The sequence below is a fragment of the Bactrocera tryoni genome, chromosome 2, assembly GCF_016617805.1.
Source record: "Bactrocera tryoni isolate S06 chromosome 2, CSIRO_BtryS06_freeze2, whole genome shotgun sequence".
Taxonomy (NCBI): Eukaryota; Metazoa; Arthropoda; class Insecta; order Diptera; family Tephritidae; genus Bactrocera; species Bactrocera tryoni.
Genome location: NC_052500.1, coordinates 44,119,027 through 44,132,535, shown reverse-complemented (window position 1 = coordinate 44,132,535; position 13,509 = coordinate 44,119,027). Strand labels below are relative to the sequence as shown.

The window sequence follows — 13,509 nt, the reverse complement described above, 5'->3', positions numbered from 1 at the left end:
GAGACCTCGTGCTCGCATTTGGTTACCCCCTCTAGAGTACTGTACTAGGGGCATCGACATCAGCCTAGTACAGGAGCCCTGGGTCAATGATGATTCCATTAAAGGGCTAAACAGCAGCAACTATAACCTGTTTTACACACGGAACAGAGGTAAACCTAGGGCATGCATCCTTATCAATAAAAGTATAAATGCTTTTCTTTGTCCTAATTACAGCACAGCAGATATCACAGTGGTAAAAGTGGAACAGAAGGAAAAGCACTTCTTCTTGGTCTCGGCCTACTTGGCCCATGACGAAGACTTACCACCGGCCCCGCTCGCCAGACTAGTAGAGGAGAACAGGAGGGATGATGTCCTAATAGGGTGTGATGCAAACGCAAGGCACACCGTATGGGGTAGCTCCAATATAAACACCAGAGGTGAGTCACTCTTGCAGTATATTTTGAATAGTAATCTAAGTATTTGCAACAAGGGCGATAAGCCAACATTTACTTTCCCAAGCTCGGATAGGTTTCCGGGGTGGGAGGAAGTGCTTGACCTCACGCTATCAACAGACACAGACAGTCTCGTTGTGGATAACTGGAGGGTATCCGATGAGCCTTCCATGTCGGATCACTCTTGGATACTCTTCAGCATCCGCGAGAAGTACAGTGCGCCTCTCACATACCGGAACCCTAGAAGAACGCCATGGGGAAAATTTACCAGTATAGCAACAAAATGCCTTGAAAAGGGAGGCAACAAGAGTATCAGAAATCCTGAGGAATTAGATTCAGAAGTAGAGAAGTTGGAAAAAATTTTAACCACAACTTTTAATAAATCTACTCCGCTAACAGTTTTGAAAAAGAGAAAGTCTCTTCCTTGGTGGAACAGGGAACTTAAGAGTTTGAGAACACAACTAAGGAAAACTTTCAATGAGAGTTTTAGAACCAAAATCTGGCAGCCATATAAAGACATTATGAAAGAATACAAAAAAGCAGTCAGGAGAGCTAAAAAGGACTCATGGCAATCTTTCTGCACATCGATAGAAAGCTGCAGAGAAGCCGCTAGGCTGAGTAAAATGCTATCCAAAGATCATATTAACACTGCCTACATTAGGGCTGAGGGAAGTGATTGGACCTCCTTCGGCAAAAGAGTCCCTGGAGGTACTAATCACAACGCACTTCCCCGGGAGCCAGCAAAAACCTTCAACGAGGGTTCAACCAGAACCAACGCTGAATGCAGCTGACTATCGAAGCCAAATAGTAGAAAAAAGTAAAATCAAATATGCCATAAACAGTTTTGCACCATTTAAAGCGGCAGGTCCTGACGGGATTATGCCCATAATGCTGCAAAAACTAGTAGAACCAATGGTTCTAAGGCTTGAAAATATATACAAGGCTAGCATTCAACTATCTTACATCCCAAGAAGTTGGAAAAAAAGTAAAGTTGTGTTCCTTCCAAAACCAGGCAGAAGAACACACGAGAATGCCAAGGATTTTAGACCTATAAGCCTTACCTCCTGTATGCTGAAGGTACTAGAAAGGCTAATAGATCTACACGTAAGAGCAATAATGGCGGAGAAGTTATCGAAGTCCCAACATGCGTACATGAAGGGCCGATCAACCGAAACCGCCCTTCACGAGGTGATAAGTGTAATCGAAAAATCACTACACCACAAACAATACACCATGGCTGCATTTCTAGACATAGAGGGCGCCTTCAACAACATAGAAGTAAATGCGATAATTAATTCTCTCGCACATGGTGGCATAGACGACACTGTGTGCAGATGGATACTATCGATGCTTGAGAATAGGAAGATTATAGCTTCAAACGGCGCTGCAACACAAACAAGCTATGTGAGTAGAGGAACGCCTCAAGAGGGGGTCCTCTCTCCGCTTCTTTGAGTTGCAGCGCTGAACGAAATACTACTCCAACTAAACGGTGAAGGAGTGAAAGCAGTAGCGTATGCAGACGATATAGTGTTGTTGGTTTCAGGCATGTTTCCTTCAACAGTCAGCGAGATTATGGAAAGAGCACTTCGTAGGTTAAACCTATGGGCTAAAAACAATGGTCTAGGAGTTAACCCGAACAAAACCGAACTGATGCTATTCACTAGCAGAACCAAAATACCTCAGTTTCAACTTCCGGTACTAAACGGTACAACACTCACTCTATCCCCCACAGCTAAATACTTGGGGGTGGAGATTGACACCAAACTGTCCTGGAAAATAAATATAGAAAAAAGAATAAACAAAGCATACATGGCCTACTATACTTGTAAGAAAATCGTCAACAAGAATTGGGGCCTTAAACCAAGTATAATCATGTGGATGTATACGGCTGTCATAAGACCTATACTTACATATGGAGCTCTGGTATAGTGGCCAGCGCTAAACAAACAATACAATATTAGAAAATTAAATGGAATACAAAGAGCAGCATGTGCGGGTGTTACGGGTGCAATCAGGTCATGTCCGACTGATGCGCTCAATGTGATCCTGCATCAACTACCAATGGACATTTTTATTCACAAAACAGCAGCTATTGCGGCGATAAGAATAAAAGAATTGGGAGGTTGGAAACAGCTGAACTACGGACATAGTGTAATTCTAAACAAGTTCAGTATTAACAAATCAGACTACATTCTCCCATAGCTGGATTTCAGTAGACACTTCCAGGTGAGGATACCATCTAGACGAGAATGGACAAGAGGTTCAATAGTAGAGGAAGATACCACCTCAGTCTATACCGACGGGTCCAAAATGGACTGCGGAGTGGGCACGGGGGTATTCTCCGCTGATCTAGGCATATCTCTCTCTATACGTCTACCGAACTCGGCTAGCATCTTCCAAGCAGAAGTACTAGGCATAGAAAAAGCCTGCGAGGTTCTATTAGAAAACCACGGAAATATTCATAAAGCAACTATATTTACGGACAGCCAGGCGGCCCTCCTGGCATTTTCTTCACCCATGACAAATTCCAGTATAGTTCACAGCTGCAAGAGAGCACTAAGCTCAATAAAAGACAAGCTCCAGCTAAACTTGATCTGGGTTCCCGGACACAGGAACTTTTTCGGTAACGAAAAAGCAGACGAGTTGGCAAAGGCAGGAGCTTTCCTCAATGAATCCGAGGCGGAGCTAATACCAAGCCCGCTAGGATCGATAAAAGGAGAGATCAATAGACAATTTCAGCAAGTTGCAAACAACAGGTGGAAAAACATTACAAAATGCGTCATAACTAAACAATTATGGCCAACATATGACAGGAAAAGAACAAATGATTTATTAAATAGGTCAAGAAAAAGTATTTACAGAATAACAGCTACCACAACAGGGCACTGGCCATTTGGGGAACATGCGTCCAAACTGGGATTGCCCTACAACGATATCTGCCGTGGCTGCGGAGTAGCAGGGAACAAGGAAACAATTTTCCATTTTCTCTGCGAATGCCCAGCTCTAGCACAGATCCGACACAAAACACTCGGAATCCACCAAGCACCAAATCTTGAATGGATTTCCACCAAAAGCATATCGGACATAAGTAGTTTCATCGAAACCTCAAAATGGTTTGAGAGAGAAGGTGAAACGTAATAGCAGATACAGGTGGTTCTACGAATAGTGTATCAAAATGGCACATCAAGTGCTAATTGAGCCCGATAGGGCTGCACTCCTACCTACCTACCTAGTAACGCACCACATAGTTTCAGTCGTGGTAGACTTATGGTTTTTAGAGGAGCTACCTTTGCCTTGGCTACTAGTAGGTGACTGGTGGTTGTTGTGTCTGATTGTGTGCGCACATAAATGGTGGCAAAATATGCCTTTTCAGAGGCGTCACAGAAGCCATGTGGTTCGACTTTGTGCTCTGGGGCATAATTTACCCATCGTGGGATTTGGATCTGTGAGATATGACTAAGATTTCCTGCGAAATGGGACCACTTTTCTAAACGAAGTGGTTTCACTTGTTCACCCAGTTAGTTCCGTCTAGCCACAATTCCCGTATTTGAATTTTTGCTTGTATCATAATTGGCCTCTTTGTTATGGCGGATAGTGCTGATATTGACTCAGTAGTGTATGAAAACTGGTCAGATATCGCATTCCATTGTATACCCAAAGTTTTTGTTTTGCTTTCCTTTTCAAATTTAAGGAAGTTAGTGTCTAATATATTTTCTTTTGGTACACCCTTCAAAATATTAGGGTGGTTAGCCCTTATCTTTTTAACGGAAAGCCTGCTGTTTTGAGAGCTTGCGTCACTTATGCTAGTGACTCGTATGCCTGTGGAAGACTGTGGCTTCCAGACAGAATGTCGTCTACATACGTTTGTGTTTTCAACACTTGTGTTGTCAGAGGAAATTCTGACTTTGTGTCTTCTGCCAGTTTGTGGAGCGTACGAATGGCTAGGTACGAGGCACAGTTTACGCCAAAGGTAACTGTTTTTAGCTTAAAGTCCCTTAGAGGACTATTGGGGGATTTTCGGAAAATAATTTTCTGAAAATCTTGATCATCTTTAGTACGACTATTTGTCGACACATTTTCTCGACATCCCCATTAAATACGTATTTGTATATACGCCAATTTAATATGAGGAGCATTAAATCTGGTTGGAGCGTGGGTCCCGTAAATAAAATATCATTTAGGGAATTCCCCGATAACTCTAACCTTTGTGGTTTTTTTGTCAGGCTTTACTACTGCATGATGTGGCAAGTAGAATGAGTAATATTTGCCTTTTATGATTTTTTCGCATGGGCTTACTTCCTCCATGTGGTCTGAATGGAGGTATTCTTCTAAGACACCATCATAATCTTGTTTAAGCTCATCTTTTCTAAGTAGGTTTTTTTTCCATACTTAGAAACTGCTGTATTGCAGAGGTGCGAGAGTGACCTAAGGCGAGTCTGTCTGGAAATTGATGTTTTAGTGGTAGTCGTACGACATACCGACCATTATCTGATCTAGTAGTTGTGGCTTTGTAAAAGTCTTCACAATACTGATCTTCTGGTGTTGTAATTGAAATGGGGGGAAGTTCCTCTAACTCCCAAAATTTTCTCAATTGTGAATTGAGGGACACGTTTGAGATTTCGTCAACTTGAGTTGTCATTGTTGTGACTGGTTCCGCAACTTGACCGCTTAGGACCCATCCGAAAATGGTATTTTGCTCCAGAAGTGTTTTTGTAATTTTCTCAACGACTTGGAGAATAATTTGTGGTATGAGATCGCTGCCTAATAGAATGTCTATTTGAGCGGGAGTGTTGCAGTTGGGGTCTGCTAACTTAAGGTGTGAAAGCTTCTCCCAATGCTTGCTATTTATATGATAGCTTGGAAGCATGTTTGTTAGTTGCGGTAAGACTATAGCATCTGCTTGTAATCTTATATCCGCTTGGGGGGAAAATAGGGTAATAGGGCAGATTTTATTAGAGTTCTGAACTACTCTTCCGCCCATTCCTGTAATTTCAAAGTTGGCTTGTTGTGTTGGCAGTTTTAGCCTATTTTGTGCCCTAAACGATCGTTGTGATCTTTGGTCTATTAGGGCCCTGAGCTTAAAAAGTTCTCCTCGATGTTCGATGGAGACGACTGCCGTTGGTAATAGTACCCAACTTTGATTTTCGCTGTGTAGCGCTTGTGTTTTCAATGTCTTTGAGCAGCATGGTGCTTCTTGGCAATTTTGTGGGATTTGTTGTTGTAACTAAACGGCTCTTTTGATATTGGCGCTGTTTGGGGGTGAGCTGGAAAAGTTATTTATGTGAAGCATCGAATGGTGTCGTTTGTGACAATAAACGCAATTAAATCTGCTTTCACAATCTTTAAGCATGTGAGCATGTGATAAGCAGTTTGTGCACAGTCTTTTTGACTTTACAAAATTGTTTCGGTCAATGATATTTAATTTTTTAAATTTATCGCAAACCTTAACTTTGCTTAGTTCGCATGACGTTAGTTTGTATTGTTCGGATGTGAACGTTTGATTTATAAAGAAGCTTCTATTTAAATTGGTGTTGCTACTGGCTTGGGGCCTGTGGAAGCTTCTATTGAGGTCGTGTTGAATATCTTTTGGTTTGGTTATTTTTCTGTCTACCCTTTCGGCAATTTCGTACTGGGTAGTGAGAAATTTTTTCATTTGTTGCCACGTTGGGCACTTTTTTCGTGATGAAAGCGATTACTCCCACAATAATAAAGACTTTTCTGGTAATGCTGCTGTGCATATGTTTACCAGTATAGGGTCCCAGTTGTCTGTGGGAATGTTTTGGGTCGATAAAATCGACAAACAATTGGAAAAAGTGGATTGAAGTTTGATAAACTCTTCACTGGTTTCCTTTTGAATTTTTGGCAAGCTCATTAAAATTGTTATCTGCTTATCGACCAATATTCGTTCATTCTCGTATCTTGGTTTTAGAGCTTCCCAAGCCATATTAAAATTGTCGTCATTTAATGCGAAATGTTTTACTATGACGCCAGCTTGACCTTTCGTTTTGTATCGGATGTGATACAATTTTTGTGCATTAGATAATTTTGGGTGGTTTATGTAAACGGCTGTGAACATGTCCCGGAAGGACGGCCATTGTTCAAAACCCCCATGAAAAATTTCTGTGTCACATGCGGGCACTTTGAGGTAGATGCCTGAACTTGCCTCTTGACTTTGTACTTGTGGCATCTCTACTCGCGGAAGTGGAGTAGGTACAATTGCTTTAATTAGTTTCAATTGATCATTAATCATTGCTTTTGTTTCTTCAAGTTGGTCTAAGCAGTTGGTCACTCTCAGCAATGAATTTTGTATAAAAAATATCTTTACCCCTCTTTACTTTTGTAGCACCTTGCTTTGAGAGTGTAGCTTCTGCTGGTGTGCATGGACTTTTTTCGTCTGCAATCATTTTTGGTTATTCCAAGCGTAGCCAGGTCCTTCTCCACCTGGTCCTTCCAACGGAGGGGAGGTCTTCCTCTTCCTCTGCCAATTTTTTTGGCTGAATTATTCAATTAATTCAAATATTATGACAGAAAATAACAAAAAAGAAAAAACAACAAACACATGCGAGAGCTGTAGCACATGAAAATTTTCATTAGCTGCTCTACTACCGCTCCCAATTTTTTGCTACCGCTACGCCAGAGCAGAGCACAGCACTTCATTTTTTGCTCTCGCTACAACTATAGTTATTTACCTAACAAAACTCGGAGCAGTGCGGTGCACATACTTTTACATTGTTATGCTTTGGCTCTGCTGTGGCTCCCGACAAAGTGAGAGCGATAGCAATAGCAAAATGAAATACTACTGGAGTAGCCTAGTTTTTCAAACGCTGCTGTAAAGTTTCTATAAACTTATATACGTGGAGATGAGGCCCTGCACCAATACCTCCCGATATTTTCTAACCGTTAGTGTACTTTTTAATTGTTCTGCCACTTATTAGTAAAAATAAAAGCGGAGAGTCATTCCATTTAGCTTCTGCCGAGGGTAACTTAAACTACTTTGTTCTTATTTGGAGCAATGTATTGTTCTCCGATCGCCTGTGGCTGATTCCTTTTTTGCCTCTAAGAACTCGGATGTTCTTGTGGAGTTATTTGCCCGCTCTTCCGTTTTGCAGTCAGTAGCGCGGTCCTTTCATCAACTGGGTTGCATTAACCATGCTGCGCTTCCGATTCCCGCTGTTACGTCTAGCGATGGGCGCGGAATTCCTGCATGTCTCTTTGTAGCTGGAGATGGATGGCTGTACGGCTCCTGCTCGGAGAGAGCTTCTCTTTGCTCTTTAAGGATTTACCGTGCTGAAGGTCCTTAAGGTTCGGAGTGGAACCACCCTACGAGGATCATAAGTATGCAAAAGAATGTTAAATAAGCTTCAAATGAATAAATAGACTGCGACTTCTAAAATGATAATTCCTTTCAAAAAGAAGTTTGAACTTTAATTTAGCATAACAGATGAAATTTACGCAATTTTTTTAAAATCTGAAGAGAAGTTTAAAAAGGTCCCATTGTCCTTGATTTCCTGAGATGTAATTACCGGGTGAAGACAAACCATATCCTTGAAAAAAGAAATTTGAAGATATCATTATTGACATTCATTTGTGTCTAGTGCAAGTAGCACAGTAAAAGGCTAACACTTTTCTTAAAGTTCTCAAGCAAGTAGCAACAGTTCGAAAAACTCAATACATGTATTGAGTTGTGGTGAAAGATTTCCTATAGTAGAAACACATTTAACATTTTGCTTAGGGAAGTAAAATTTTGACATTTGAATTTGAAAATAAACGCATTTGTCACTTACGCATTATTAAGGGCGGATCCACTCGACGCAGTTACAAAGAATTCGAACTGGCATGGAAATTTCAAAGACAATAAATATAACAAAAATATGTATGTGAAGAATGTTATGCAAAAGCATGAAAACACGAAATTTTTGTAAGATCTTGAAGCCAGCTTCTTCTATATTTTGAAGATGGCAGCTTCATATCAGCAGCTGATGTACACTTCGTTCTTGCCGTACTAAAATTGTTGACTTGAGTGATATTTAAATGTTTTGTTCAAAGTGAAAGTTTTTGTGTAAAAACTTAAATACGTCAATTCATTGTATAAAATTATCAATTCGTAAAACAAATGATATTTTAGAGCTTTCCCTTAAGAACGTGTGTATTTTAAGTTTTGACATATGTTGCCTGTCGCTTGTCGCCATCTATGTGTTGCATACATTATTGCTAATCCGTCAAAAAATTTCATGTCGTTAGCCAGCAGCTGTTGTGGAAATGCGAGAAAACGTTGGGTTGCAAGGAAGTCAAATCACCACGTTCTACATGAGTATCGGGCAACACTTGCAACAGCATTTTTGCGCGTAACGGGGCATCTTGACAGGCAAAAATTTATTTTATACTTACTGTATTGCTGTACGTATTGGCTGTGGAGACTCCATATTGTTTACGGGGCATCTCGACAGCCAAAAATTTATTAGAGGGATTCTCTTGCTCTTGCAAAACCCTTGCACGGTGCACAAATTGCAGAATTTTCCCCTTGGTGCAACGGCACAACAACAAACACACGCAGAAAATTATTCTCAATGGCTGTAAAATATGTCAGACCAAAACCCATGTTTATTTTCGTGCAATGACACGTAAAAAAATAATTGCAACCCTGTGCCAGCTGTCATTTTACTTACATAAATATTTTGATGTTAAATTGTTGAGGAAGGTAAATTTTAGACAGATTTTTTAATTTCTATTTAAATTATAAAGATTTGTTACAGTTCTTTTTTTTAAGGATGAATGCCAATTCACAATAGCCATGCACAATAGTCAATTACAATAAATTGACCGAGACAGCCGTTCATATACAGCCGTATATATAGTAGATTCTGCAATTGGTGCTCTCGTGCCCTTGTATATTTCAGTATAGGATTATTTCAATCTGCAATCTTGCAAGAGCAAGAGAATCCCCCTATTGTATACTACTGTATTGATGTGCGTATTGCCTGTGGAGACTCCATATTGCTTATGGAATACAATATATGGAATACTAATTAGTATGCCATATGTATATTGAAAGCAATGAACTCTTACTTCAGCAGTTTGACAGATCAGTTTTCATTTCTATGAAAATTTTGAAGAGGCAGCACATCCCATTTACACATATACCGACGGCAGTTTCATTTCCGTAATATTAAATTTAGTAGAGCGAATATTAACACAGTTGTGTTAAATTATAAAAATAAAGTACACTTTCAAAATAATTTAATACATTTTTCCAAAAAATTAATATTTAGTTTAATATTGTTAATTTGCAGAAAAACTATATAAAATGGATTGGCGATTGAGCGAAGTCTTAAATTACTTATAATAATACTTATATGAGCATAAATCAAAATATCACTGCTCATATTAAATTTAATATTTTAACTGGTATATAAAATTTATACTACAATTACTATAGTTCGAAAATATGAAATATTTTTTTTTTCAAGAAATACATTTAGGGTTTTCACAAGTCTCATAAAGTTATAAGTTATAACGATTCGAAAACATAGATTCGAGAATTGTAAATGTGTAAACTAATTTTTATATGAAATCCAACAACAATTTTTTTAAACAAGTGTAAAAATTTATAATTTTACGATTTTACGATGCTTTACGACGGGTTGTGAGTACCCCAATTTATAGAAAAGAGTATATTTCTACTTTTTTTTTTATAAATAACATACATTTGTTTCATCCATATGAAAATTTGAACAGTTGCAAAATACAATTTATGTGTATTCGGACAGCTGCTTACGCCGGCTTAAGCTTGCTTATAGCATTGACAGACGACACCGTTAAACCAGATTAATTGCATTTTTCGGGATTAATTCAGGAGTTACCGCAGCTAACTCCGTTGCTGAATCCAAACATAACTCTCAAAATTTTAGGGAGTTTGTGAGATTTTCGTTGGCAACATTGTTAATAATTGACAGCTGTATACTATTGTGAATGAAAAATAAGAACAGTGACAGCCATTTTACGTTTAAATGTAAACAAAGTTATTTTGAAAAGCGACGATTAAAGATAAAAACTAAGTAATTATAGTATTTTGAATTGCCTTCTAAACGAAAATTACTATCTTTGTTTTAATTTCAGATGGCTGGCAGAAAAAAAGCGTTCAGGGTGGACTTTAAATGATGAGTTGGAGCTGCTGGAAAAATGGGAGGCACGTTCCCACGACCTCCGGCGTGCAAAGTGAAATGCTCATATATACAATGAGATTTCGCAGGAAATGGCACAAAAATATACCGCCGAGGAAATTCACTGCAAAGTGAAAACATGACCAAGAAATACAGGTGAGTTTTTTCAATAATTACATATCTTCTTTTGACACATTAATAACTCTACTTTCAGAGAGGAGAAAACCAAAATTGGCCCTTCTGGTGGTAGTCCCTCGCCTTGGAGGCATTATAATGCTGTGAATCGCATAGTAGGGTGTACTGCCGTCAATTCGGCTTTGTACATAGAGACCTACTCGTATTCCGAGGTAAAAAACGAATTTATTTTGTTTATATAAACACATGCATTTATAAAGTTTATTTTTTTTTAGAATTCAACATTAACCCAATTGTTGCCGCCGTCCGACCCACCATTATCTCCTCCGTCACCATCGCCATCATGTCCGCTGCCACCTTCGTTGCCGTCACCCCCACCATCATGTCCGCTGCCACCTTCGTTGCCTTCACCATCACCTTCATCTCCGCTGCCACCTTCGTTGCCGTCACCATCACCATCATGTCCGCTGCCACCTTCGTTGCCGTCACCATCACCTTCATCTGCAACAAGAAAACGCAATTTTAGCGCCGAGTTGTTAAAGGTTTAAAAAAAAACAAACTGAGATATTAGAAAGGGTTGCAGATGAAACAAAGCACGTTTCAGAGGAAATACTTCAGACTGTTCGACAGAACAATAATTTGTCCGAAAGATTTTTAACCCTTATGGAGAACATCGCAGAGAAACTTTAAGTTTAAAATAATTTTATCGTTTTTTTCTAGTCCTAAGCCATTATTTAATGAAATGTTTTGTTTTTTTCTAGTCCTAAGCCATTATTTAATGAAATGTTTTGTTATTTTCTAGTCCTAAAACATTATATAGTGTAACAAAAAATGAATTTAAATAAAAAATGATCTCTTTAAAAAATGGATGTAATTATGTGTACTAATATTTGTTTTCTGCTACTCTATACATCTATACTCACGAAAACTCAGAGCTATTGCATTTCTAATAGCCGATGCTGTTACATCATTTTCCCCTGCTCTTGTAGTGTGATGTGGTTGAATTTCTCTACTTATTTCTGCAGCATCTTGGATCCGCGAAGAAGGAATTTCATCATTTTCAATTTTTAGAAAATTGTGCAAAATACAGCATGCATGTATAATAATGTTAACGTTTTTTGGAGCTACCGGTAAACCTCTGCCAATTTTTCTAAATCGGGCTTTTAGTTGACCGAAAGCATTCTCTATAACTCTGCGACATTTGGATAAACGATATTTAAATGTTTTTTCTAACACTGGTTGATTTGGTGAGTATGGAAAAGGCTTCATCATGTAATGCGACAATCGAAAGGCTGAATCGCCAATAAGTAATACGGGGACATTAACATCTCCAATCATTTTGATGCTCTGAGCAAAAATATAAGCGGTTTCATGGAATTTTTTTAAGGAACTAAACTAATTTATTTCTTCCAGTTGACTCAACGTGTATATATGTAAATTTTGATCTATAAAATAGTGAAAGAATTTATATAAATATTTCCAATAAGTACTATGTATTAAATTTACCTATAGTCGCAACTTGCCAGCAGAACAACCGAATACCACCCCTTATAATTGTAATAATCGATCGCATCTTCCTTTTTCGGCTGAACCTCAATGTGGCAGCCATCTATTGCTCCAAAACATTGCGGAAAACCAAGGTGTGCAAAACCTTGTACATTTCGCTCTACTTCTTCTGTGCTTGGGGGATAGGAATTGATGCAATCCGATAAATTTGTGTACACAGCTTTGCAAAACCCCACAACTATTTCCCCAACTGTGGTGCGTCCTACGCCAAATAAACTTGCTACAGTTCTGTATTCCGCTGAACAACCTAACGCATACAACGCAATAGCCACTCTTTTCTGAAGTGGAATGCAAAGTCGCATGTTGCTGTTGGACTTTCCGATTTCCTTAACCTTTTCACATATTTTGTGAAAAGCTTCTTTGTTTAGACGAAAGTTTTCTTTAAATCGGATGTCATCCATCTTTTTGACATCGTACTCCCAAAAACTGCTATTGCGGTCCTTTTATTAATGACATATGTATGTATATAAATGAGGGGTATAAAATATTAATATACAATATATAATATATTAAACTTACAAATTTCCAGGCGCTTCTTTCCTTTATTTCCGAAGACGCCACTTGGTACTAGTTTCCAGTATCGCTTTTGTCAATTCATTTATCGTTTTAATCTTTTGAAGCAGGATCACTAGTAATGTTTTTATTCTTTGGTTTAACAAATTGTGGTTTTGCACCATCTGTGCGGCTAACAATCGCAATGCTTGTCTTCTATCCATTTTTGTTTCATCAAATTGAAAATGTTGTTAATATGCCGATCAGCTGTTCGCTAACTCGCATCGCTGCTGTCTGTCACCTATGAATTTGGATCTGATTAAGTGCGCAGTTAATCAGGGTTAAAGCTGTCGTCTGTCAAGGCTATTATTCACATTATAGTTAGGCCTTAAACTACACAAATTATAGGCAACTCTCAATGTTTGTCTGACCATCAGCAGAGTATCAGCAACGACGGTATTGCTGTACTACTTCAATTAGATACTGATCAGAATGGCAGTTATGTTGGGCGCCTGGGCACCGTAGAGGACGTGTGGCAACACTATCATTCATGTTGGAAATGTGGGGTATTCACCGGTTAATTTGTAAAGCAATAAAGGGGAATTCCTGTGTTGAGGTATTGTTGATGTGTTGACAGAATATATAAGTCATTCGCGAGTATTTTATTATAATTGAGTTGTTTTTATAAAAAGAGGAAAATGGGTGCAAATTATAAGCAGTTGAGA

The 13,509-nt window shown here is 38.8% G+C and overlaps 1 protein-coding gene and 1 long non-coding RNA gene across 3 annotated transcripts; one reads left to right on the top strand and one right to left on the bottom strand.

Moving 5' to 3' along the window:
- Positions 1 to 375: 375 nt before the first annotated feature.
- Positions 376 to 11,329, top strand: LOC120769430 (proline-rich receptor-like protein kinase PERK1). 2 transcript variants are annotated; one of them, XM_040096412.1, is made up of 4 exons: positions 376 to 416; positions 10,548 to 10,747; positions 10,806 to 10,938; positions 11,002 to 11,329. In XM_040096412.1, the coding sequence occupies exons 2-4, from the start codon at positions 10,731 to 10,733 to the stop codon at positions 11,272 to 11,274; spliced, it is 423 nt and encodes a 140-aa protein (XP_039952346.1). In that variant the 5' UTR covers positions 376 to 416; positions 10,548 to 10,730; the 3' UTR covers positions 11,275 to 11,329. The 2 variants fall into 2 exon arrangements, with proteins under 2 accessions (XP_039952346.1, XP_039952345.1); XM_040096411.1 differs by lacking the exon at positions 376 to 416 and adding an exon at positions 10,401 to 10,486.
- Positions 11,330 to 12,022: 693 nt separating this feature from the next.
- Positions 12,023 to 13,266, bottom strand: LOC120769431. The gene is made up of 3 exons (XR_005704844.1): positions 12,812 to 13,266; positions 12,233 to 12,732; positions 12,023 to 12,171 (listed from the first exon to the last, which is right to left on the bottom strand). It is a non-coding gene; the product is annotated as an uncharacterized LOC120769431 (long non-coding RNA).
- Between the last annotated feature and the right edge of the window lie 243 nt (positions 13,267 to 13,509).

Excerpts from the sequence above, each read along its gene's own strand:
- LOC120769430 (XM_040096412.1), top strand. Across the intron at positions 10,939-11,001 it reads AGACCTACTCGTATTCCGAG|AATTCAACATTAACCCAATT; the intron begins GTAAAAAACGAA and ends ATTTTTTTTTAG.